Source organism: Seriola aureovittata, chromosome 22 (genome assembly GCF_021018895.1).
Source record: "Seriola aureovittata isolate HTS-2021-v1 ecotype China chromosome 22, ASM2101889v1, whole genome shotgun sequence".
Classification (NCBI taxonomy): domain Eukaryota; kingdom Metazoa; phylum Chordata; class Actinopteri; order Carangiformes; family Carangidae; genus Seriola; species Seriola aureovittata.
The window spans coordinates 12,251,580-12,278,252 of record NC_079385.1 but is presented as its reverse complement, the minus strand read 5'-3'; the positions used below and the strand labels follow the sequence as shown (position 1 = coordinate 12,278,252).

Here is a 26,673-nt window from a genome sequence, read left to right as displayed (position 1 = left end):
CATGAGCAAACCTGAGTGGAATGAGGTCTGCACAATGGTCTCATATGAAAGATCACAGGCGTGTAATGACTGACAGAGGAGACAAGAAGACAGAATAGGCGTGACGCAAGAGGATGCAAATGTAGCTACAGCTGCAACTTTGTCACATCTCTGCTGGGGTTTATAAAATGTAATCTAAAGAGCAAAGTCACGCAGAGGGTGCCGTCCTTCTCAGTGACAGCCTTACACTCCTGCCATAGTCCTTGACCAGTGGAGAGTGCTGCGGCTTCCCACTGCTTTTAAATAGTCTGGGTGGGTTGAATGCAAATTTCCCCATGAATTTAAAATATGACACTAACCTCTGCACAGCAATCTGAAAACGCATCACTCATTACCCCAGTGATCACCCATTCATTATTGTACTTAATGCTGATTCATGGGCTATTAGTTATCCACTTCTATGATTTCATCTGTATTTTGCCGTATGCACAGTTACGTCTACATTATGAGTTAGCTTTCCGATTGGGCAGAAAAGCTCCTTTGAATAGAGCCATTAAGCTTGAGTCAACAGTACTTACCATAAAAGCAAACTATGATGAAAATGTTTCTGATTGAAATGGGGACATTAATACTGATGCCGCTCCCTGTGGTATGGTTGCACTGAGAACTTTGAGTTTCAGTGATGGACAGAGACATTACTCTGTCTTTCTCTCTGTGCGCTCTGTGGGAGCTGTAATGTGGGTCGATGTGAGGCAGAGGTGGACACTTTTAGCTCAGTAAAAATATCCTGCTCCATCTCTTTCTCTTCTCTTCTCTCTCTCCCTCACGACCTCTCGCCTTTACCACTGGCACATCTGGAGCTTCATACAAATGATCACCTCTGCATTGGTAGCCTCGTTCAGACAGCCACGTAAACTTAATAATTCTTGCCTCGGCATCAGCATTAAGGAACCTTCATTTTAGTTTCATAAGGCTCATTTGACATGACTTGTTTGCCAAGTCACTTGGTAAATACCAATGCGGCATCACACAAAATCCACATGCATATATTGTACATCCACAGATCTTATATATTTCTACCCACACAAAAATGCAAAAACACAAATATAGGGGCGTTAGATGGGACAGTTTCCAAGAATCTGTTCAGGAATCATGGGATACATGCCTGGGACAGCATTCTCACAAAAACCTAAAAATACTGATATGCCTTTTTATGTTTGGACTGGCAAACACACGTACATGTGATGGCAGACACACTAAAACATCAGTACACTCATGGTTACTCTTGGTTTCTCTTCTAAGATAAAAAATGTATGTGATGAAAGTGGAAGAAAAAGAGAAGAAAGAGGGAGAGGTCAGGAGGTTTGTGTGGAAATCTCCCTATCTTTATCACCAAAATGGGACTATTAAAAAGCAAGGGAGGAGGAGAGAGGGAAGAGGAAATGGCGTTGTAATGAATGTGGTGCCACAGCTGCCATCATTTAGAGTCTTTATCTTTCACTTTTATTAGAGGTGGAGGGGAAGCGTGAGGAAAGGAGGAGAAAGACTCAGAGACAGAGAGGAAGGGAGGGACAGACTGGGGCAGTGAAAAATGCACAAATTCATGCTTATTGTATAGTTTCAATCCAAAACAATTATACAGCAATATAACCAAAGCAGTTAACAAGATATTACGCTTTATTCCAACTGTTTCTTTTTAACAACCATACCAATGAAGATCTTCAAAAAAGTGAGAAGGAAAAACAGAGTGAAAACAAATAGCAAGAAGATTTGATCACTTCAACAACAACAAAAGTTCAATGTAATGGTACAGTGATTCAAAAGTGGCTTTATGTTTCCTGTAACATAACAACCACAATCCATTATCTCTTCCATGTGGCCGCATGGCAATTAGCTCATGTATTAGAATACTGCTAACTGCATTTCTTTGTTTTCACCAGTAGATAAAAGCATAAATATGACCGAACACAAAAGAGCAATAACAACCTGCCCTATGCAAATCAATTCAAGGCTTTTTATCTATTAAACCCTTCTAATGGAGACATTACTGATTCCCATTTTAATAAGAATGAATTAAAAGAGAAGAGAAGAATAAGACATACTGAAAAAGATGTGCTGGTAAAAGAGAGAAGCTATTTACACAAAAGATAATTTGCCATAATTTTTTGTTCTTTTTTCTCCAATGTTTAAGGGTCATTTTCAATCACTCTTAAGCTCTGCAGCACTAAGGAATCAGTACAATGGAGAAAAAAGCAAACAGCAGTCTGGGGTTGGAAAGCACCCATGTCTCTGGCACAAATGGTAACTGGGGTATTCCTTGTTTCCTCTGGGAGCAGAAAAGGGGAACAGCATTTATAATTTCAAAATAATGACTCCCCAGGCTACAGCATAGTTGGAACTTGTTGTACTAAAGAAAACCTGCAAGAGATTTGAAGTTTCCCATCTGTGTGACAGCGCCTGCTGATGTGTGTAAGACCTGGAAAAATACTGTTGTAAATGATGCTAATCTCTGTCTGTTTATATACTCAATGCATATGTGCACACATATTCATCGCTACTGGTAAATGTAATATACTAATAAATGCATCAAATTCCACTGTAACTATTAACACACCCCCATATAACATCAGACACACAATCATATACACACAGCCACATCCTTATCCGAATGCACCGTGAGTGACTGCATTCCACCGTGTCTATTAAGAGCTGCACACACAATATACAGATACACATACATGTACACATGCACGTACAGATAGACATGCACATACACATACATGTGTACACATTGTCACACACCACCACAAGAAAACACAGACCAACATTGTTTAGATAAGTGAATGTACGGATAGATGCTGATCGTTCCTCTCCATCTATAAATAGACACTCCTAGCAACTGGCAGAGTAGCACCCAAAGGAACAGCATGTTAACTTGATCTTCTACAGCAGAAAGGACTGGGAGAGGAAAAGAGCAGCAGGAGGACATGTGGAGACTCAAGAATAGACAGCAGATAATATTTGGAGCAATATATGGGTAATGAAATCTTTATATGAATCTAAATTCAGGTTATTTCATCAATTTAATTAAATTCAACATATTGGGACCAAAGTGAAACACAGAGGCCAGTTCTGAGGTAAAATATGAAGTAACAAACAAGCGGGCAAACAAGTTTATCTTTGGCCAATAATCTCAACCTAAACAACAAAATACAGTTCCCATAAATACAAATATATATATAAATAAGTATTGTTTTATCCTTTTACAACCCTGAATGAATGAGACTGATCAACAGGAGTACATACCCCTTTGAATTAGGGTTGTCACGATACTAGAATTTCAAATTCGATACCGATATCCAGGAAAATACTCAATACCATTTTCGATACCACGGGGAGAAAAAAATGACACTAACCCTAACCCTTTTTTTTAATAAAAATTAGAAAAATACAAACAATAACATCAATGACAACACTATTTTTGGGTTGTCTGAGGTAGTGCAAAAATATATATATGACATGCAAATGTATTCAGCTACAGCCCTTGTTTATTTTAACGTTTCAGACAGGCAGAACTGATAACGTTTGCTGCCTAGCTCACACATTAAGGTTAGTCATTTTATTATTAGCTATAGCCGCTAGCTTAATGATAACTTAACAGATGTCTAATGTGGCTATTGATCATTTTCAACTAAAACAGGTTGCGATGGTCCTTCAAATGAACACTTGCCATGTTAATTTAGTTTTCTGCTGGCGACACCAGCTCAGTGTTGTGAACGTTGACTAGCATTCAGCTGCTAGTGAGAGGAGGGGCTGTGTGCCTGCCTGTCTGCAGTGGTGCTGTATGAAGTTGTGTGTCAACTGGAGGACGCGAAGACGACCCTGTTGGTATCGATACTATTGCAAATGAGTATCTAATCCAATACAAATTTTTTTTTATCGATTAGTATCTGAGTATCGATGTTTTTGACAACCCTACTTTGAATAGGCCACACTGCTATGTATTGTAACTGCTGAAGTCTTTTGGTTTTAGAAGTCACATAATTAGTTAAATGGAAATCACCTGTGTGTTGACTGTACTGTAAATACGAAATACAAATAGCACAAATCAGGGGATGGAGAAAATTTCCAAATCACCGAACATCACTTGGAATACATTTGAGTCAAATCTGCCTAGTTATGGTTCGGCAACAAAAACTACTTTAGGTTGGTTAAAGGAACCCACTATAGACCGTTGGTAGGTGACAGCACACTAATTGCAATCACCTATGTGGAGAACACTGCATTGTACCCCTCCAACACTCCACCCTGAGGTTTACTACTGGTATATAGTCAAATTCACACTGACACAAGACGTCGCCTGTCAGGAAACACAAACACAAGTTGTTTGAAACATCTGAACAAATGACCAAATGCTGTTGTGTGTACAAAATATAATAATAATACGCAGAGAGCGAGTAGGTGTGTGTGTTGTGGTGAGGCCCATTACCCTCCAAGAGGTGATTCACTGACTTAAAGGTGCTCATTTGAAACGCCTACTGCAGAGCCAGCAGCTAATTCATCTAACACTGCACACCCTGTCACCCACCGCTGATACACACACATACACCTCATCACACAGCGAGAACAGCCATGAACTCACATAAACATAAAATGATCAATGACATGCAAATATGGCTGATACTCTACAAATTTACAGTAAGCCCATGATATATAAATCAAATAAACCAACTAGACCTGAATGCGCACACATAGTATCACACACACACACACACATCATCTCAGACCTCAGTCACAATGAATCCTATTAAGCTTCATTATTGCTTCGGGAATTTGGTGTCTAAAGTGTGTGTTTGTGTGTAAGGGTGTGTGTGTCCATGCCTCTCCATCAATCAGTGTCTAATCAGGTGTATTGATTAGCTAATTGCTTGGTTATGGCAACATTATTCTGTCAATCTGAAAGTATCCATATTGATCTGATTAGATGGAGGAACGAAGTGAGATCAAGAGGGAGAAAGTGATTAAGGAGAAAAAAAAGGGATGAAGTGGGAGAGAGAGAAACAGACTGGAAAAGAAAAAAAAGGGGGATAGAAGAACCAAAGGGAGCCAGAAAAGTTTCTCACTCAAGCTTCACGTTCTAGTTCTAGTTTTCATCTCAAAATGTTGCTGAAACTGAACGAGCCAGAGTGCAGCATATATTTCCTCCCTGAGAGAAGAGACTTTCTCACACTTTGGTTCCGACTCTTCTTTCCTCTGTAGCCAAGGACAGATGAGGAGCATCACTACGGTTACCATATCCATGACAACCTCTCCCGCTGCTATTATTGGGCATGTCGTCAAGGAGACAGAGCAGCACACTATGGGATGCCGACAGAAATAGCAATCTCGTACTGGAAGCAATACAACAGATCTCTGGTATTACATAAGAAAGACTTGTGCAAATCGGGCAAAGGGGTGCCATATTGATTCTAACACTCAATGCTCTATTACACAAAGGGTCAGGGGTAAATCACAAGAGCATCATCAAGATACTGAACTACAGTCATGATGCAGCTGTTTTGAGCCTAAAATCTTTGTATAAGCCTGTGGTTTATTTGCAAATGTTAAAAACAACAAAATAAAAACTGCGTGGATGATAAAACAAAACCACAAGTGGGCTAAGCAGAATGTGTCACCCCAAATGACAGAGAGAAAACAAATGACAACAATACTCAACAAGGGGTGAGGATAACACAAAAGTGTGAAATAACACTTTTGTCAAAATGTAAAGAGAGAATGAAAGAGGATGAAAAGAGGTTTGACCTCCTGTGGCTCAAACGCACAGTTTGAAGCACTGGACTGCAACAATGACACTGGAAGAAATAACTTCACATAATAATACTATAATAATAATACTTAATATAAGTGTAAGTGTAATGTTCAGTTTCCTACTTTTAACAGTAAGGTGACAGGTTCATTCTTCCCAAATCTTCATCAAGACTGTTAATGTCCTTAAGCAAAACAGTCACTATATAAAGCTCTGGATAAATTCATCATCTAAATGACTAAAATGTGAATATAATGAGAATCAAAATAGACACCCTGGGAACACAAGGGGAAGTAATGTGGATTCTGACAGTCTTGGGTTTAATTACTGCTTTGCAAACACAATCACGCACTTTTGGTAATGTTAAATGTGATGTTTTCATTTTGGTGGGGTTACAAGACAGTTTTGAGATATATACTGTATGTGTACATTAATCAAGAACTTATAAGGCTGTAAAAATACTTCAAGTTGAAACTAAATGTTGGAGTGGGATGTAACCCAGTTAAGAACTGCTCCAGGTACGGAGGTATGGTACATTTATCATAAAATACATAAATACATTCATATTTCTGGCCTACATGGTGCACTGGCAATATTTAATCATACAATGCATGTATGCATGCCATTTTTTTGCACGATGACATTAATAAAGTGGGAGTAGACCCTGTTTTTTGTGGGAACATTGTCTGATCCAAACCAGATCAGAGTCTGATGCCTCAGTCTCATTGATCAGTTTGACAATTGGGCAGCATTTCCCCTTCCTCTTTTTAGCTGTATGGTTGTTAATACCACACACATACACAAGAATTGTACAAACTTGAATAAACTCGCTCTCTCACACTCACACACACAAACACACACACACGCAGATACATGGTTAAACCGTATATTTAAGCCTCTGGTGCATCTGTACACTGCTTCCTGTCTGTCAGAAGGTTATAAAACTAATTGACCACAGCTGTGGTGGTTGTGAGTAGGTTTGTGTGTGAGTGCATGTGTGTCTTGTATCTTTTCATTAACTAGGGGGGTCACCAGTAGGGTCCAAAATAATCCTGCAAAAATAGAAAGGAGGAGGAGGCCATTAGGAGGCCAAATATTTCATGCAAGTGTGTGTGTGTCTGCATGCAAATGCCTTGTGATGTATACTGTTTCAAAAGAGCAAAAAGAGGAGCATTAAAATTCTCCTCATGGTGTTGACAGACAATGAGAGACAGTAAGACTTGTTGCTATTATCCAATCTAGACTGTAAACTACACACTAAGTATGTTTAATGCAATGATTCACTTTACTAATATTACATGAATAAGAGTAAGAGTAATTATTTTAACAAAATATTCACTATATTTGTTTCTGTGCTTTCAATTGGGACTACTTGGAAGTCAAAGGTGTATTTTCAGTTCTGACTGTGTGAAATTTACTGTTTGCTGGTTCTTGCTGGTAATTTTGGTATATCTGACATGATTTAAAGGATGGGTAACACAAGTGGAAAAGACATCAAACTTACAGAGAGCTTAAAGAAATTGAAGAATACATGAACTGCAATGTAATCACTCAAACTGGATCTGTAAAGCCTTACATTGACTATGGTACCAGTAAAAAGTAATGCAAGTGATGTATGTATGCCGCCTACAGAATTTGTTAGAGAGATGAGAAAAAGAGGGAGCGAGAGAGTGAGTGATGGGCACAGATTGAGAAGATGCAAACAGCTGTCCTCCCTTTGTCCTGTTTACTCTTCCACTGACTCATACACCTGCTCTGACACTGTATCATTGAAGGAAAAATCAGAGGGCAGATTCACATTTAAACAAATGAAAACAAATGTTATTTCTCCACTCACAGATGTACAGTAAGTCCAAAGTAACTTTATGAAGGTAAGACAAATACACATGCAATATGAAAACCATGGTAGAGAATGAGCTCTCAAGAATTAGTAAAGTATTCTTAGAAAGAAAGAAACAGATGTTACATGGCCTCGGAGGGATTAGTGTCCTCCTCACACTAATACACTGGCATACATCTGCAAAATCACACACACACACACACACACACACACACACACACACACACACACACACACACACACACACACACACACACACACACACACACACACACACACACACACACTTGAATTGTATAGATACACGTAATCATATTGATTTATATAAACACACAGACTCACATCCTGGTGAGCAGCCAGACTTAGGTAATTAGATAAGAAGTTTGGCAACAAGCAGTCAGAAAAACTGAGTTTTAACACAACAGATGTCTTTGTTTTGTGAGATGTTTTTGTTTTACTTTGAAATATATTAAATTATGGTACATTTAATATATTAGACTGAATGACATTTTGGCAACCACAAAATCAATGTCTTTACGCAATCAAAACAAGCCATAACAGTCCACCAGAAGGGCTTACAATTTCTCAATCATAACAGCTATTTTCTCCTTAGCCAAAAATATTCCTCTGACCACAAGAGAATGACGCTGGACCTTTGATCAAATAAAATCACATGCACTCTGCACGCACTCTGGTGGCAGAATGGTTACAGAATATAACCACAACGTCCATGGTTCGAATCTGGCCCTTTCAGCCCCTTCTCTCTCTCCTCATGTTTCCTATCTGTCCCTTCCGTTAACTACACTAGCAAAGACACATAAAAAAATGATCCTAAATAAGTTAACTCACATGGCTCTATTACAAGTCAAGAGTCCTCAGTCAGAATAAATGAAACCCTCCATTGTCTTCAGGGTCTGAAGTGGAACGTCATACTCACTGACTGTGACACTGTTGTGTCCAAACAATCACATGTAAGAGCAAATGATTCACAAAGAGGGTATTATTCAAAGACAGGCATACTTCCACTGTTTTTGCCTTTCACTCTTTTGACTCCACCCTTCTTGTCTTTCACCTTCATGAACCAGTCACAGCGAGAGTATATCCTACTGCCTGTTAGATACATGGCAGCAAATCACACACACATGTGGAATCAGCTGGAAATTTGCAAATGACATGCTGCTTAGAAATATTTAATTACCAGAAAAATCTGCTGATGAAATGTTAAATAATTATATTGAATAATTAAAGGCACACCTAACATGTGAGTCAAGATAAGGAATATCAAGTGTCAGACCACAGCAACAAAAACCAAGACACCCTATCTTCCAGGATTGGAAAATAAATTGCCACTGAGCCAAGAAGTTACTTAAACCAGCAACTACTCAGCCAAACAACAAGCAAACATATTCAACTGAAGCAGTAAAAAACACTGGTATTACTCACCAGGTTGGAGTTGGTGGCGTTCGAGTCATCCTCGGGGAAGGGGATGTAGACGGCTAAGGCCACACAGTTGGCGAAAATGGTCATCAGGATGATGATCTCAAATGGTCTGAGAGGACGGTAAAGGAATATACAAACCAGAACAGAGTAAAGTCTAAAGATTTACACAGTAGAGATCACCCCAGGTCTGCTTTGTTCTTATTAAGTGACATTTGACCGAGGATGTCTAGTGGGTCCCATTTTCTTGTTGCTGGTCTTGGGTTTGTGTGACAATACATCTAATGCCAGAGTGGATTTACTGGACTTATAGCTCTGACTGTGGTGCATCATCATCAATCACTGCAGGAGATTTTTTCCGGCTAGGTGGAGATTGTGAACTGCTACTCTTCAGGTCTCCTTTGGATAATGGTCCTGTTTCAAAATATGAATCTCTACATCTCAGGTTCAGGTAGATTTGCAATGGTCCTTCACGAAAACTTCTGGTCCACAGCACAAAATAATACAGACTCTGGCCTCTGACCTTACTGAACAGAAAAAAAGTCTTTGTATCAGGCGTGTTATTTTAACAAAGAGGTATTTTTAAACAAGCTAATACATCCTTACATAAGCAGAGGTATATATACACACATAGCAGAGCGCACAACCCGTGTACACAATGAGAGAGATCAAAGCTGTTGAGTTTGCCTTTTCGTTAACAATAAGACATATTGGCTCACTTAGGAACCTCTTTGTGTTTGCAGGGGGGAGGGTTGGAGAGAGACAGTGCATGCCCTAATATGGGCGCAGTGAGGAGCAGGCCTGTCGCGTGGAAGACGGGATGTGGACAGAAAAAGAGTGAGAGAGAGATGGAATGAGAGAGAGGAGAGACACAGAGGGTTTTTATTTGGAACGGTCCTTGAGAGGGGAGTGACCTCATTATTTTTGGCCTCAGAGAGAGAGAGAGGGAGAGATACAAAGTGAGAGAGAATGGCGAGTGAGAGAGTGAGAGAGGGAGCATAGAGGATAGAGAATGTGAAGGAGAGATAGAGGAGGTCTGGTTTTCATCAACACAATTAGTAACTGCCACTGCTGTCACCTCCCTCCATCTCCTTTTGCTCTCCCTCTACTCACTTCTTCCATTCTTTCCTTCCTTCCTTCCTTTAGTCCCTATTTCAGTTCCTTCCATCTTGGCTGCATGTCAAATTAGTCTAGACTCCAGGCCTTGCAGTATAACATAAACAGCAATGTACTGATGAGTTGTGCTGTCAGAAACTCAAATCCAGGAGACAAACAGTACGCAAATTTGTACATTTCTGGCTGACGTTCATGTTCAGGCTTTTCAAGCTTGAGAACACAGTTTAATCATTTGCCGCACTGAATGTGACCTTCCTGGACATTCTGTCGGTGTCAGTTTCCACAGGTGGGAGGCCAATGAGGGATCACGCCCTTGTAGCTACACTCTAACAACTTTCAATGGTTGGATGGGGTACATGTGCAGAGGACACTGGATCTATATATGCTATAACTTCTAAAATGTCTAACTGTTGGAAAATAGCAGCAAGCCACACCATTGGTGGTATACAGTCTAAAAATGAAAAGGCCAACAGATGAGTTCGCAGCAGTACTTGAGAAAATAATCTAATTGGAAGAAAAAGGAAAATAATGCAAAAATCAAAAATCTATCTATATGTTCAACTGCATTACCATATATCCATAATGTAGCTTTCTTAGTGATGGATTACTATACATATCTATAGTAACTCAGAGCCGACTGCAGGTAGAGTTTCAAACTGGAATGAAGAGAATAAGAACTACTGGCTGTCTACAACGTTAACATCAGAATATATTCAGTGCTATGCAATGGAGAATAATCTGCACTAACTGTACCTTGTCAGCACTGACAAAAACAATGTCTAATTAATCACCTATTGGAATTCAAGAATGTGTTTATGCCTACTAAAGGACAACAAGATGAAATTCTAACCGGCTTCTGAGTCCCAAACTCATATGCTCATCATCATAACATTTATAGATAGAAACTCAGAAATATTCTGATTTCGAAATCCCTGAGGCACCAAAACCCTTGAACCAAGAGTGATGAAACTGTTCTGACAAATAGATAAACAAGTTTAAATAAGAAGTGAACTTGACGCTTTTAACAATCTTGTGCTACCTATAATCACACTAGCAATGTTGCTGTGTGTAGCCCTGCCAGAAAACTAACCTACTTCCAATTTCAAAGCTTTAACTACTGTTTCAGGAACAGCAGTAGAGACAGAGGAAGACAAGAGGGAGAAAAAAATTCTGTAGCTTTTTACGGTGGGGCTAATACTTTGTTTATGTTTGGATTAAGGATTGACCCTTGAACGTCATCGGCCACAAGATCATTCAGCTCATTCAGCTTGGGACTTGCATCAAAGTTAATCACTCACCCTTGTACTGGGGGCTCATTAAAACGCTCTCCAGACATGTGGGCACCCACAGAAAAACAGGCCTGTGGCTCATTCTGGGTTCCTGACCCGTAATTTAAGAAACCCTTGAGGTCTGCTTCCATCATCATGATAATAAATCTACTGTCTGCTGTGCTGTTGAGAGCAAAACAACACATGGAGAAAAATTGGGAGGTCTGAATAAAGAATCAAACCGAACACCAAACCCATTAATAATGTCTATTAGTCAACATAACAGGAGCAAATATACATCTTTAACAGCACAGGAGCAAAGAAATACTTATTGTTAGGATAACTAACTTGTTATAAGGAAGTTAATTATTGCCACTGACTGTGACAGCTATAAAAAAAATAAATCAGTACAGTTAACTCAGGAGGTTTCACAGTTCTTGAGACGCAGTATTCAGCAGGTTAAAACTGTCTGCGACAGTTTGGAATTTGATATATACATTCAGCATTTCAACAAAGCTAACTGTATACGCTTATGACAAATTGTCACACCAGGACTGCATCCACATACACACCGGGATGCTGTTTTCTGGGATTCTCTGCATTCAGCATTTGGCTCATGCAGCTCACAATAACACAGATAATCTCTTATCTGGTCAAAGCCAAGTAAGAAACCTGGGATGCACTGATATTATCTGGGAGAGCAAGCCCAAAACTCTGCTGTGTTATGCTGAGAATATTTATCTGCTTTTCTGATTGAGTCGGAAATGCACACAAACAGTGCAACCCCTCATGTCACCTGATGCAACGTACAGTATAAACTGTGAGCCAGGAATCCGTGTGTGTATGTGTTTGTGTAAATGCACTCAATGACACCTTTTAAAACTACCACTTAGTGTGATTTCATATAAAGAACATGGTAGTTAGGCGTACCCCTGCTCTCTCCTTGTCTCTCAAGCTGACCTTGCCAGTGTGCAGGTAATGCTTGAATGCTGTAATTACACAGCATGTGAGAGTGCTGTGTCTGTGTTTGTGTGTGTGTGTGTGTGTGTTTCAGTCCTTTATCATCTTTAAGTATGTGTGTTCTCTAATCTAAGTGTGCGTTTTATGTGTATGTGTGAGCTCAGACAGGCCCCATCGACCTGTTGAGAGCAGTAGCTGTTGTCATGGTAACAGAGGAGGAGGAGAGGAAGATTTCGGATCTGCTATCTCTAGAGACAGAGGTACTCACAGAATACAGGACACACACACACACATACACACAGACAGACACACACACACACACACTTGAAGCCTGTAGAATACAAGCAACACACAGATGCAAAACTACACATACACAGAACAAACGCACAGAGTGTACAAAGTCACCCACAGACGTTTAAACATGCTGCATTTAAACAGGCCCACACTGCAGTTATGAAGGACATCCCAAAGTAGAACGGTTAGATAGGCAAGCAGGCAGACTGACTGACAGTTTGATGGGGATTTTTCTACTCTTCAACTAGTGGAGGAGGTAATATTGCTGCTGCTCTGCTCCTTCCATTTTTATTCCAGAGAATCAGATTCCAACCTGTTTACCTTTTTCTTATCTCTCATTTTCCCTAAGAGCCCACTTTAATGTCCCTCTTCTTCCCTACACTCATCTCATTCCTGTACCTCTCTCTCTCTGTCACTATCTTTCTCTCTCTCTCTCTCTCTCTCTCTCTGTCACTCTCTCTCTCCCATCCCACCCTTAGGAGCTGTTTAAATGAATGATGCTGGGAATTGTGGGTAATGATCTGAACGCTCATCAGTCAGTGGGTGAGATTGTTCCAATGACCCTGAGAGTTTATGCATGCATTTTTTCATTACTTTTCTTGTCTTTTTCAGCATTAGCACAACTGGACAGTTTAGTCTGAGGTGGGCTACTGATACTTTGACTATTGATAATTATAAATACACAATTTGACCAGCAGAAAGACTGTTTGTATCCATTACAATCAGAGGCAGATTACACACATAAAAAGCCTGGGCTGGTCCCATGGGAAATTTGAAGCATGCCTATTGTTTGCGTGATATAATATGAACTGAGTCATATGAGAATGGTCTGGATTTTCACATTTAACTAAGCAAAATCATACAAACAAATGCAGGACTGAATAGGACCAGTTATTTTGCAGTTCATTGATAAATATTCAGGTTCATTAGAACATCAGCAAGAATTAATCCATCAATTATCACTGGATAATTAAAAAAAAAAAAAAACTTGCTTCTCACAGATAATTATTTCCACTGCTCTGAAAATATGGCAGCTGCAGAAACAAAGAGTGCAAATCCAGTAGAAAAATATTTCCAATCTATCTTGTTAATAGTTAGAAATGTGGTGTGTAATGTAACTGCGTAAAAGCACAATTAGAAGTCCGTTTTTAGGCTTAATTAAAACACATTTCCATATTGAAATTGTTACATATGCAGTTGAAAACCAATCCTGGAGCTTATGTAATTTCATAATTCACTAATGCAACCCAAACCCACACACACAAGTGCTTTCTCTCCTCTCCTCTCCTCCCTCATGATCGTCAAATCCACTCCACCCTCCTCCCTCCCTTACTCAATATTTGCCCTCCCCCTTCTCTGTCATTTTTTTGTTTACCTTTCCCATCCTCCAGCAGTCCCTCGCTCCCTCCCTCCCGCCCTCCTTAGCTACTCTGCTTCATCATCTCTCCTGTCAACATCCATGTCCTGCCCACATCCCTGCCCTTCTCATTTCCCTGACCCCTCCTCTTCCTCTCCTTCTCTCTCTCTCAGGACGGTGTGTGACTGTGCTCTTGCTGAGCTCATGTGGACCCTCTCCCATTATAGATCACTTTGACTGTGACACTGACCATTTCTGTCTCTCTCCCTTTCTCCCTCTATCTCACCCTGAAGGAAAACGAAGTCATTATGTTCGGCAGCTTAAAAAAAAAAGAAAACAAAAAAAAAAACTCTGGGAAAGGAAGGGGAAGGACGGGTTGAGGAACAGCAGGAATAAAGGGATTTAGATGGACAGAGGGAGGGAGAGAAGGATAATAAATGGTGGGAAAGACTCTAAGGTGGAGCATGGAGGGAGCAAAGGAGTGATAGAGGCATGGATGGACCTGGGGGAGAGAGGATGAATGCGGTTAGAAAGAGCTGGGGGAGAGAGATATGCTGGGGAGAGGTGTGAAGGAGGGATGAAAATGACACAATTTGTTTCATCCTCCTGTGAGAAAACAGAAAAAAGGACAGAGAGAGGAAAGGGAGAAAGGATTAAAACAAGTGACTGGAGAGCAAAGAATTGCACCAAGTGAGACACCGGAAAGAGAGACTGATTAAAAAAAGAAAGAGAAGAAGGAACAGAAGACAGGAAAGAGGGATGTTAAACAGAAGAGGAAGCATTATGCATGTTCTAACTGTTTACATCCTCCATCCCCTATAGCCTCCTTCCATCTTGCCATGATTCTTTTCTACCTACATCTGTCCATCCACCATCCATTCTCATCACACTTCATATAGATTCATACTCACTTTTATCTTCATAGTATGTTGCCCACACATAAAGTATTACCGTTTATACGTGAGATTTGCAGAAAAATGTGTGCATTTCTCTGGTTCAGGTTTTTTTCTTTTTTTTAAACAGATGTATTCCTTTACAGCAAGTGAAATATTAATTTTAGGAGGGAAAATATTGTACTGCTCTCTGAAAGTGAAAAAATGGCAAACCTTAAGTTAGCACCTGCCCAAAAGCATTTTCTGTTATTCTTCCTAGATTGACTGTTCATTCTCAGCTGCATCAAGGTAGATTTATTTTAGGAAGAACTGACTTCCTCTTGCCTGGGTTGGATGTCCCCATCTTGTAAATTCTATATGAGGGCAACTCAGAAAAAAACAAGTAGCTCAGAAAACTAGGAGCTCAAGAAGACAGATTCTGTCAACCTTTGAAAACATGACAAGGTCTTGAAAGTAAAACATGTTGCATGTTATTCCTCCTTGCAAACAGTATACAAACAACCCTCCAATCGTGGTTATTTAAAGGATACTTCCACTCTACGATGCTGATGCAGGCCCTGCGGATGGGGTTCTTGAGCGTGAGACAGAGTAGGGCCCGTGGCGGCCTTGTGGCTGTCGTCGTTGTCTGTTTCTTGGGCTTAGAGCTATAGTGTTGTCTTTTCCTTTGTGTGGAGCTGGCCGTGGAGATGGGCCCGCCCCCTCCCGACCCAAGCCCTGCCCCTCCACCTGCTGCGGCGTTGCCCATCATCTTTGCCTGCCGCGCAGCGTCGATGGCCGCCTGCCAGCTCAGGGCCGCCCCCGGTGTGGGGATGTGCTCCGGAGCCAGGCCCACCACGCCGACCCCGTGGTTGACCCCGCCCCCTCCTCCACCATGGTCACCATGGCTACCACCACCACTGTGCTCGTTTGTCAGGCCGGTGGGAGGAGGCCGAGGCAGGGGCGGAGGGGGAGAATAGTCGGAGCCTGGAGTGGAGAGATAAGAAAGAGAGAAAAGAGAAAAAGAGTTCACAATACAAGTTTACTATCAGCTCTTTAATCACTTGTTGATTTAATACATCACACACGGGTCCTTGAAGTTGTTGCAGTGTTTCAGTTTTCTACAGTCTGGTAGTGGTTGACTTTAGAGGTTTCAACAGTGTTTGAATTGTTGACACATCAGTTAGTGAGCCCTGTATACACTGAAGACTTTCTCGGTAGAATAGACAGATGACTAATATACTCCCATCTGTCAAGCAAATACAACAGAACTGTATGCTGTAAAGTTCCTCATCATATTGTGTCCGTTCACTTTGTGTCAACACACACACCACCACTCATCATACCAGCCACTACTGGCTGGTGTAGCCAACATTCTCTGTGCTATAAATTAAAAAAAGGCTGATTTATAAAAATTTTTAAAAAAATACCTTATCATTGCTAGTTGTTTTAACCACAGCTTTACAATAAATCTGAAACAGAAAATATTTGTTCCCTTTGTCCCACACTTCCTGTTTTTCTTCTTCACAGTATAGATTTTACAAAGCAAACAAAAAGATTTTACATGTTGTGATCAGTCATTTGTCCAGATTCCAAAGCATTAGGACAAGCATTTTAAATGCTGTTCAATTTCCCTTATTTTCAACTTTCACCACTTCAAAAGATACCCTGTTTTTCATAAAACAAAGGCAAATATTCATGCAGTCAGTCAAAAGTTTAGAAATCTCAAAAAAAATGTTTGACAAATGAAATCATTACTAGCAGAGTAGTAGTATGTTATAATTACAGGTGAGTGAAAATGCAGTGTGTGTCTGCATGAGTGAGAAAAGATTGTACACACCAAATACGTGTGGAATATAACACAAGAAGAATGTGGGAAAGAAATGAGAGACAGAATTACAATAATCTCAGTGAGATTACATAGTTGTGTCATCCAGACAAATTGTAGAAATAAGTGTGAGAGTGAGAAAAAGTAAGAGAGAGAGCGGATTATCCATACTGTATGCTTAGCCAGATTAAAGACACTTATAATATCCCCTCAGCCTCTCTTTCCCTCTGACATCTGAACAAGGATTCCACAAATGCTCTCACCCTGCACCAGATTACATACTACTGTGAAATGACATAGCCTCCCATTTCCTGGTTTAAGACAACGAATCAATGTATATTTGTGGTACTTTGTGTCGACAATTGTTAGTAATATAAAATATAATCATGCAAGCACACATGAAATTTAAAGTGTCTCTGACAAAGGAGAACAGCAGCATTGCTTCAGGGAAACTACAGACAAATCAAAACATTTCAACAGAACTGACAGAACAGATTTTGTTTTTGAGGAAATAGCAAAATATCATATCATTTGTTCCTGTTTATATGATGTATAAAACTACAAACTCTGTAAATGTATACTATAACATACACATTAAGTGTGCATGTTACAGTTCCCTGAGTCAATAAATTTTTCAGCACAGGTAGCCCCCAGTGGAAACAGAAACTTCCATCTTGACAGTGACAATTATGTGCATACAATAATTGTATCAGTGGTTTGAGTAACATATCAATATGCTGATTTCAAATGAAATCACATTTGATCAAAGGTAATACCAAATGTCAAGTTCACAAATCCCATAAAGTGCAAAGCTACTTTAGGGAAAAAAAGAATAAAAAACTTCAAGAACCCCTGTCAGGTTAATCCAACCTGTGCTGTTACACCAGAGATAAGGAAACAAAGAGAGAGGAAAGGGTGAGAAAGAGATGATCAGGGGTTAGAGAGAAGAGGCTGAGAGAGATAGACTTATCCTGTATGCTTAGCACGATTACAGGGCGGTTATAATATCCGCTGAAATCCCATTCCTCTTACTGCAGAGCTGTAAATTCTTACATATGCATTCACACTGCAAGATGGCCTGGGAGAAAATTACATCAGATCCTGTATTTCACACACACACACACACACACACACACACACACACACACAACAGGAGCCTCTAACCTCAAATTATGTGTATAGTTACCTGGTCCTCATACTGTGACAATTATCATTCCTAAAGTCATAAACTAAACACTCAGCAACTAACTGGCTCACAATGTCTATGTTACATAGCACAACTGACCTCTGACCTCTCCTCTCTTTCATTCGCTCACTGCTTACTAAAATATATTAATCAACAGATACTGCTGCTTCAGCCACACAATTTGGTTGGGAAGGAGAAAGAAAATATCCAAAGGTGCTGATAATTCTGATTTTCAATTGTCTGGCAAGTTACCTTCAAAAATTAATAATTTACTTTAATTACTTCTTTGAGTCTTCTTCTTATACTTCTTTGAGTTATTATTGTAGGAAAGGCACACATGGTACTACTGTAAGACATGTTTTGGGATGTCTTAACTATTGCCTTACATATTGCTTAATTAAACTATCGAAGGGCTGTGGGTAAAGCAAGAGCACGGGGACAACTTCTCTTTACAGGTCAATCCATCTTTATTATTTCCCGGAGAACCCAATCTAGGAAGACCGAACACTGACTACCAAAGTGACATCTCACCTCTTACATATCACTCCGCCACTCCTAATCATAACTCACATTACCTGCCACTAAAGTGCGCCATATTATATAGTTCCAGATTAAACTTAAACAGCAGAATACAATATTTATAAATGTAGTTACAAATAATTAAATTATGTGGACTCAAAATAATGAACAATGCAAAATAAGGCAATCTGTTGAATATGTCCTCACAAGAATAAATCTCATCTTACACTACTAACATATGCCATGAAAATGTGACAGGGAGCCAGCATGCACAATACCAGCACCCTGAAACCAAAGCAGCTGATTAAGTTTTTTATTTATACCTGTGCTTTAATACTATAATATTTCATCAAGTATACTGTGTAAAAACAGGCCTTTGATGAAGTAAAATGGATCCTGTCAGTGTTTTATTGTTATATATTAATTACTGATGCATTCATGCAGTATTTAGAGACTAATTTAATCTATAATGTATGATATTCAAATAATGTAGCACATTATAATATCTTTAGGTGTTTTGGATGAGATCTTTGATCTCAAAATGAACCAATAGCTGTCAAACAATATGAGTGGGGTATAATATTTATCTGTAAATTGTAGTGAAGTAGCTAATTTAGTAGTGTAAAGTGGCACATTATGAAAATACTTAAGAAAGATACAAGAACCTCAAGATTGCACTGAAGTATAGTATATAGTACTTTTATATCTATTTAGCTAGCTCCAGTCCACCGCTGACAGGTTGAGAAATGTTACAAAACAAGCTAACCTAGCATTGTATGTAGCACTCAGCTATTAGACTAGTTTAGCCCCGGGAACACACGCACCACTTCAGAAGTGCAGCAAAAAAAGTGACACAACAAACTAAACAATTGGCTAGTCGGCTATTACTACATAGCGCCTTAAACACAACAGATTTAGCATTACCGGAGGGGGGTAGTCTTCCTCTCGTTGGCAGAGGCTAGCGTTAGCTGACACGACCCGCCTCCAGTCTGTGCACCAAGCTAACCATCATGAACCAAACAGTCTGTCTCCCTTTCCTTTCCTTCCCATCCAACAAGACAAGAAACAAACGTTAATGGAATTAGTAACTGTAATGCAAGTTATAATTTCTAACACTACTTGTCACGCAAAAAGTAATCATATACTACAGCTAATAGTAACTATTTTTATGGTATGTCATGGCCAAGCACGTTACACCCTTACTCACCTGTCAAGTGACAGGAGCCTGGTTGCCAGTCATGTGACCAGGTAAAAGAGAAATCAATTAACTTCACAGTAAATACATTTTTATACCTGATTCTTATTTTTTGGTAATATATTCATTATTTGTAGAATTTTATGTTATGACTTGTTTTTATTGATACTATGGTTTGTTACTTTTATTCCTAGGACAAATTTGTTTCTGTTTTATGTCGAGCCTCTTGTAATATTTGTTAGGTGAGGTGCTATATAAATGAAATTTATTATTTTTAGTACATTTTAAATAAAACTGGAATTTCCTATAGGTAATCTTAAAACAAATGCACTAACAACAACACAAGATATGTCTGAAACTATTTAGGAGCAGTGTGCATTGAATACAGCGATAATGCCCAAGTAGGAGTTCTTTACATTCACCAGTGGTGAAGTCATTTGGTATCAGATGCAGCTGTGCCTTATGGGAAATACCACTGCGGTTTCAATTTGGAGCATATCTTTCAGCGTATTATCATTCTGGAACTACATTTTCTTCATGTTCTCAAAACTCTGGGGCTGATTTTTCAGGTTTACTGTGACATTTAAAAGCAGAAAATTTTACTTTTATCATACATACAGGCATGAAAACACACACTTTGGAACTGTGCATCCATTACTGTCCCAGATGATTCTCTATGGAAAATCCTCATTCTCTCCACCGTTGACTCCAGTGTGAGTTAATATCTGCTTCCTGACTGCTGTTGCACATCATCAACTCTCTCTTTCTCTCACTATCTCTCACAAACATAAACTTACACACACACAGTCACGCGCATAATCACTTTCAGCATATTGTACTGCTGCGTGATCAGTTTATCTTACACTGCCTGCCCCTCTCACAGGGTCTACCCCACTGAGAGTGTGTGTTTGTACGTACGTACGTGTGTGTGTGTGTGTGTGCACGCTGCATGAGTGAGTGTGTGAGGATTAGAGGAGAGTAAAAGTTTAATAATACTGAGCTCACTAATCTGTCTGTCTGACCACATGTCTCTCTATGTGTCTGTCCTCTCACATGCATATGCACAGTCATGTTGTGTGTGTTGTATGATAAAGTGTGTACTGAAGTGAGTGACCGTAATTCCATTAGCAGCTCTTTATTCTGCTGGGGGGGGGGGGGGGGGGGGGGGCAGCAGCCCATGGAAACATGATTCTGACTGAAGGGGAGAGGGAGGAGACGGGAAGGATGAAGGGATAGAGAAGAAAAGGAAAGAGGATGAAAAAGACGGGACACAGGAGGGCGGGAGGTGGATATATGAGGAGAGAAAGGGATGGCAAGAGGATGCAGGAACAGACAAAAGGGATAAAGACGGAAGAAACAAAAAAATGACAAGGAAAAGAGGCCGAAACCGGGAGAGGAGATTAAAATCTAGGAGGAACAGGAAAAAAGAGGAAGAGAGGGAAGAATGAGTGGAGGGCTAGGGTGCTTAACCATGAGTGACAGAACTTAATCCAATAATTTATCCATCCATCATGTGATTTTACAAGCAAAAATATTTAACACTAATTCCCTCTTGGTATTACTGTCAAAGCAGTCAGTGGTGTTACAGTACTTCAATCTGTGGCTGTTAATGTACAGCTTTCAAGGTTTGTAGCTCCACTTCCATCATGTTAATTAGCACAATACAATATTACCACATAAACCTTATTGTTCTTAAAGCACTGCAGAAAATGGCCGTACTAGTCACAGTTAATGATAGTTAAAGTACAGTCAAAGATTTAATACTATTTCCTCTCACATCTATACATACCCAGTTTTGTACTAGGGGTACCCTTTTATGCATAGTATCCCTTATACATTTAATTTCTTGCTGCATTTTTGTGTTTTACTTGCACTTTGCATTTCTTTTTCACTTGACAATTTTAGAACAGTGCAATAGTCATTTTTCACAGCAGATATTGGAACATTGGAAAAGCACAGATGTTATTAATAACATTAAGCTATGTCTTTTTACATGGTGATTTGTGCTGTTGTATCAGCTGAACCAAAAAGAGGTGGGTGTTATTGTGTACTGTATATTAAGTGGTGCCCCACATAACTGGTGGATAAAAGAATGGGTGGCAGGCCTTTTTCACAGCTGACATTTTAACTTGACATAGTAGGAAAAGCACAGGTGTTACTAATAAAATTTACAGTGGCTCTGTTCGCTTTATGTGTCCCAGTGAGCCATGACAGTGAGCCAGCATGCAAAATGCCAGGACCCTGAAACGGAAGTAGCTGCATTAAATTCAGCCATCATTAGTTTTATTTATACCTGTGCTTTTGCTACTGTGACAAGTCAAAATGTCTTCCATGAACAAGGCTCTTAGAAAGGGGATTTTCAAGGCCCTTCACACAGTTAATTTTAATATTGTTGGCTGATTGGACCCTTTTTTCAGGACTATGTAGCCGTGTTAAAACCTACTGCCATCTCCTGTTAATGTTGCTATTATGGTAGGACAAATTACACCTTTATCATAACTAGTACATGTGACCACACATAGATCTGCCCACTTTCACCCATAAGCAGAGCTCTAATAAGGTACAGAGTTTACCAATAAATTAAATGTATACAAGCTACAGCCAGTGGCAATCACACATTTAAACATAAGCATATACTAACTCATGTTGGTACAGACATGTCACAAGATAAAATGCATCAAAACACAGGGATGGAGCTAAATGTTTGATGATACTTTATACATCAGTTCATAAACTGTAGAGACAGCCAGCATTCACTCTTACTGAACTTGAAATGAACCTAACTGAACCAAACTTCAGTGTGAACTGAACTGCAGACTGTAATGAGCTGTGATACAAACTCAAGTCAGTGGAGCCGTTATCTACTTAATGATAAAGACGGGAGGGAGATGGTATCACTGCAACTCTAAGCACTCTGCCGTAAAATGTCATTGCTACACACACGCGCACACATGCGCACACACACACACACACACACACACACACACACATACACACACACACACACTACAAACCGATGTGTTTACTATTGCTTGTCAAAAAAACACAGTTGCAGTACAAATTATTACAGCAAAAACTGCATCAGCGGAAGAAAAAAAATCATCCAGACTTCCAAATTCTTAAATTGCCCTCCTCCTTTAATTGGCTCAGTGAGATGACAGATAAAGATTGGGACCAATCAGATTATCCCACCCTTAATTAGACTCTCATGTCATCTCCTCTGTGTGCCCTCCTCTTTTTCTCTTTCTCTTCATGCTCCTCCTTCTCCTCCGCTCATCCCAACAGGGGTCTATTCATGTGGACAGTGATTATGTAATTATCAGTCAATTAACTGATGATGACACCTGATCAGACACTAATTAATGTGGGGACACTAACAAACACACCTTGCAGCAGCTCTAATTCTCAATCCAAAACGGTGACTCGTCATTTCATTTGAAAGATGACCTCCTTTTCCTACTGTACCTCCCTTTCCTCTTCCTCCCCACTAGTTTTGCATCTTATTTATGCCTCCTGTTCCTCCTCATCATCATAATTGCCAAATCCTTCATCTTCGCACCTCCCTTCCTCCTTTCCATTAACAGTCACCCTCCCTTCTCCTAACACCAACTCTCTTCCTTCTTCTCCCTCTTTTCTCCCTAATCTATAGAGCTGTCACTCCCTCCATTGGCTCTCGAGCAGCGGACAAGTTCATTTTCAGCTGCGCACCCTTCCTCCTTTCCTCCATCAATCTACCTCCGCTCATCTCTCCATTTCTCTCTATCTCTCTTGCTTCACAGCTCCTCACTCTTTCTCCCATCACTTCCCCCTCTGTCACTTTCAAATAGCTGACAATTATTCTCTCTCTCTCTTGCTCGCAACCCTCTGTATAACTGAAAAGTGCGACTAGTCCTCACTTCCTTTAACAACCGTTTTTAGACTCTGATTTAAACTAAAACATTTAACATAAAACATAATAGAGGTTAAGTCTTGTTTCATTTTTTGGCAAAATGTGATTGCCAGTGCTTCAGTGTTTTTCAGGGCTTGTATGACATCCCATCATGCTCAACTCTCATTATCATTGTCATCATAAATACCAGTTGTAAGCCTAATACTATTTTTATCCAATTTATGTGTCATCCACTCAGTCACACTCTCTCTATCTCTCTCTCCCTTTCTCTCTCTCTCTCACACACACACAAAAAATAGTACATTCACAAACCCAAAAGAAAAGTACGAGTGCTTCTGTACAAGTTGGGTAAATGTGCATAAATTTTGTAGGCTACATACCCTGTGTGTGTGTGTGTGTGTGTGTGTGTGTGTGTGTGTGTGTGTGTGTGTGTGTGTGTGTGTGTCTCTCATTTGCCTCTCTCTCGCTTGGTCCATATGTGCCCATTATATGGCTGAGTGAGCACACCACACAGACACACCTGCTCCCCTCGATGCACACACATACAAAGACACACATGCTCACATAGGCGCGCACATATACACCTGCTCCCCATGAAAGACAAGACACACACACATACACACACACACACACACACACCTGCTCCCCTTGATCTATGACCTCCGAAACAGATTATTACAGTATGCATACATACACAAACACACACACAAACAGCCGTTACAGCGTGAGCATGACATGTGTGCAGTTTACAAGGAAAACACATGAAGTGGCAAATCACATGATCGGACTGAAGATGCTGCATAAACAAACATGACAACCAAACAAATTGAAAACTCATCATCCTGTGCAGAATATTCAGTATCAATGGACAAAGGGACGGCCTGTTGTCAAGGGAAATTCCTGCTCATTTACTGTACATTGAAAATAAAGTGCTTCTCATTTATCTGAATTCTACGCAGCAGTGAACACACCTCCGCCTTTTACAGTTGAGCTTGTTTGTACCATTTTGCCCTGTCAACAAAAACACATCATAGCAGGGCACATTTACTTTTTTGTTACAAATGAGGTCATTTTAACAACAAAATAGCTACAGGTACTTGAGATGCTCAACATTTTTTTTTGCAAAAACCTCCCTGCCGTTATTGCACTTTTCATTGCTTTGGCTACAAAACCCCTATTGTATATGGATTTATTCATTAAACTGTAACATACTATCTGAAGTGGAAAGTGGAGTGCAGGGGAAATGAGAAAGTATGTGCGTGTGTATGTGCACACTCCTCCACACATGAGATAGATATGACAGTAACATGCCAAGGGAATACGTATGTATGAATTATGCACATAGTGCTCGGTGCTCAACAGCACATTGCTCACTGTCATCTGGACTTTCTAGTTTATCACAGCGCGGCCCCACCCTCAAGCTGTCAGTCATGGCTCTGAGGCACCGATTGGTTTTTGTCCTCCTACTCTAAGTGGAGCTGACCAAATGTACTCCCACTCAAAATCAAATGGTGTAGTTAGAGTTCAAATGCTTGAATTTTTATGGCCTTCTGACGTTACATATTTTGTATCTTTGATTTTTATGCATTATGTCATTTGTTCCTGGATTTCTACACAGTGTGAGTCACCATTTAAAAAAATCCTCTGAATGGCAGTTTCTCACTGGAGATTCAGGAAAATTAATCAAGGCAGCTCACAGGGACTATAAAATATAGTTAATTGTCATGTAGCCCTATTCAAATGACAACTGTTATAACAATGACATATTATGGTAAATCCTCAGAGGACTAACTTTGCACTGAAGATAAGACTGCATGGTTTTAAGCTGTTTAATACTTTGAAAGTCGAGTTAAATCAGCCCCTTGGCTGGCTAGTTGAATAGTCTGAGCCAAATCCAACAAGGTCTTATTTTTTTCATGACAGGGTGAAGAGTGAATTTCCCTCCGGATGATTTTTCTTGTTCAGTGAAAGTACTTGAAGTTTGGTTTTATGTCCGATTTAATTTGAAACACATAGTACCTGAAATCAACAAACTTTAAAATCTCTCAGCACTTAAAACTTAAACATAAGCAGTTAATTAACTTTCCCAGCCCATTCTCCTGAAAATTACTAATTTGTTCTGTCAGTTATGTTTTAATGATCACATTCAGAAGCTTTTAGCCAAGGAATAAATCACCACTGCATGAAAGTCGAAGGGTGGGGGACAGGGTGAGGTTGCCAGGCAACCACACATAAAAACTTATCATTTTAACACATTTGTACAAATGTGTACAGATAGGCTAATTTTTAGAGAGCAGAGTTGCTTTTTCAGAGTTGTTGAGTCAGCAAGTTGTGATTGAACTTTTTGAACATATGAATAAGTGTATTCACAAATGTGATTGGCTGGATGTGACTGCTAATTGCCATAGAATAGAGCGACGAGGTCTCTTTAATGTTGCATCTGCACTAATACTGATTTCACTGTCAGTTCTTAGTAAAAGCAGCTTAGTACAACAGAGTCTCGATCTAATCTATTGCTGTTACTGCACAATAGACATTGACAATCACACTTCACTTTATTGCACAAAAATGATTGATGCATTTTCCTCTTTAGATAATTCTAATGGAGGAAATGCATCAAATAGCTGACAAACGGCCAAAAATTAAGTCACTGCATTGATTTATGACAGAACCAACGGCAGTCACGGCACCGGCCTCCCTCCCTGAAACATAAGGAGCTGTGATAGACAGGAAGAATGAATGCGGGGGTGAGGCGAGTGAGACAGACAGACGGATAGAAAAGAAGAAGAAGAGAATAAAAAAGAACTTATGAAAAAGAGAAAAGTCAGAGTGAGCATGAGGAGGAGGAACGAAGAGCAAAAACAGATAGAGGTTGTGTGGAAGAGGAGGAGAAGGAGGAGAAGCAAGAGGAGGAGGAAGGCTTGCTCACACTGCGCCTCCACGCCGACCTCGCATACACACATATTCACATGCACAGTGCAGGCAGCAGATATTAATAACCACTTATTAATATTCATCTGCAGTGGAGAGATGTGAGGCCAGAGTAACCCAGTTACGAACTGTCTCTCTACCTGTCTCTCTCTGTGCGACGTTCCCTACATCTGTTGGCTTCTCTGTCTTTATATTGTGC

General features: G+C 39.9%; 1 protein-coding gene across 3 annotated transcripts in view; it reads right to left on the bottom strand.

Annotated features, from left to right (window-relative positions):
* cacna1c (calcium channel, voltage-dependent, L type, alpha 1C subunit) overlaps positions 1-26,673 on the bottom strand; it is a 199,417-nt gene that overhangs the window by 123,330 nt on the left and 49,414 nt on the right. For all 3 annotated transcript variants that reach the window (XM_056367471.1, XM_056367472.1, XM_056367473.1), the window contains exons 2-3: positions 15,481-15,913; positions 9,069-9,174 (exon numbers count right to left, since the gene is read on the bottom strand). In XM_056367471.1, the coding sequence (XP_056223446.1) occupies positions 9,069-9,174; positions 15,481-15,913 (539 nt within the window). The remainder of the gene's footprint in view (positions 1-9,068; positions 9,175-15,480; positions 15,914-26,673) is intronic.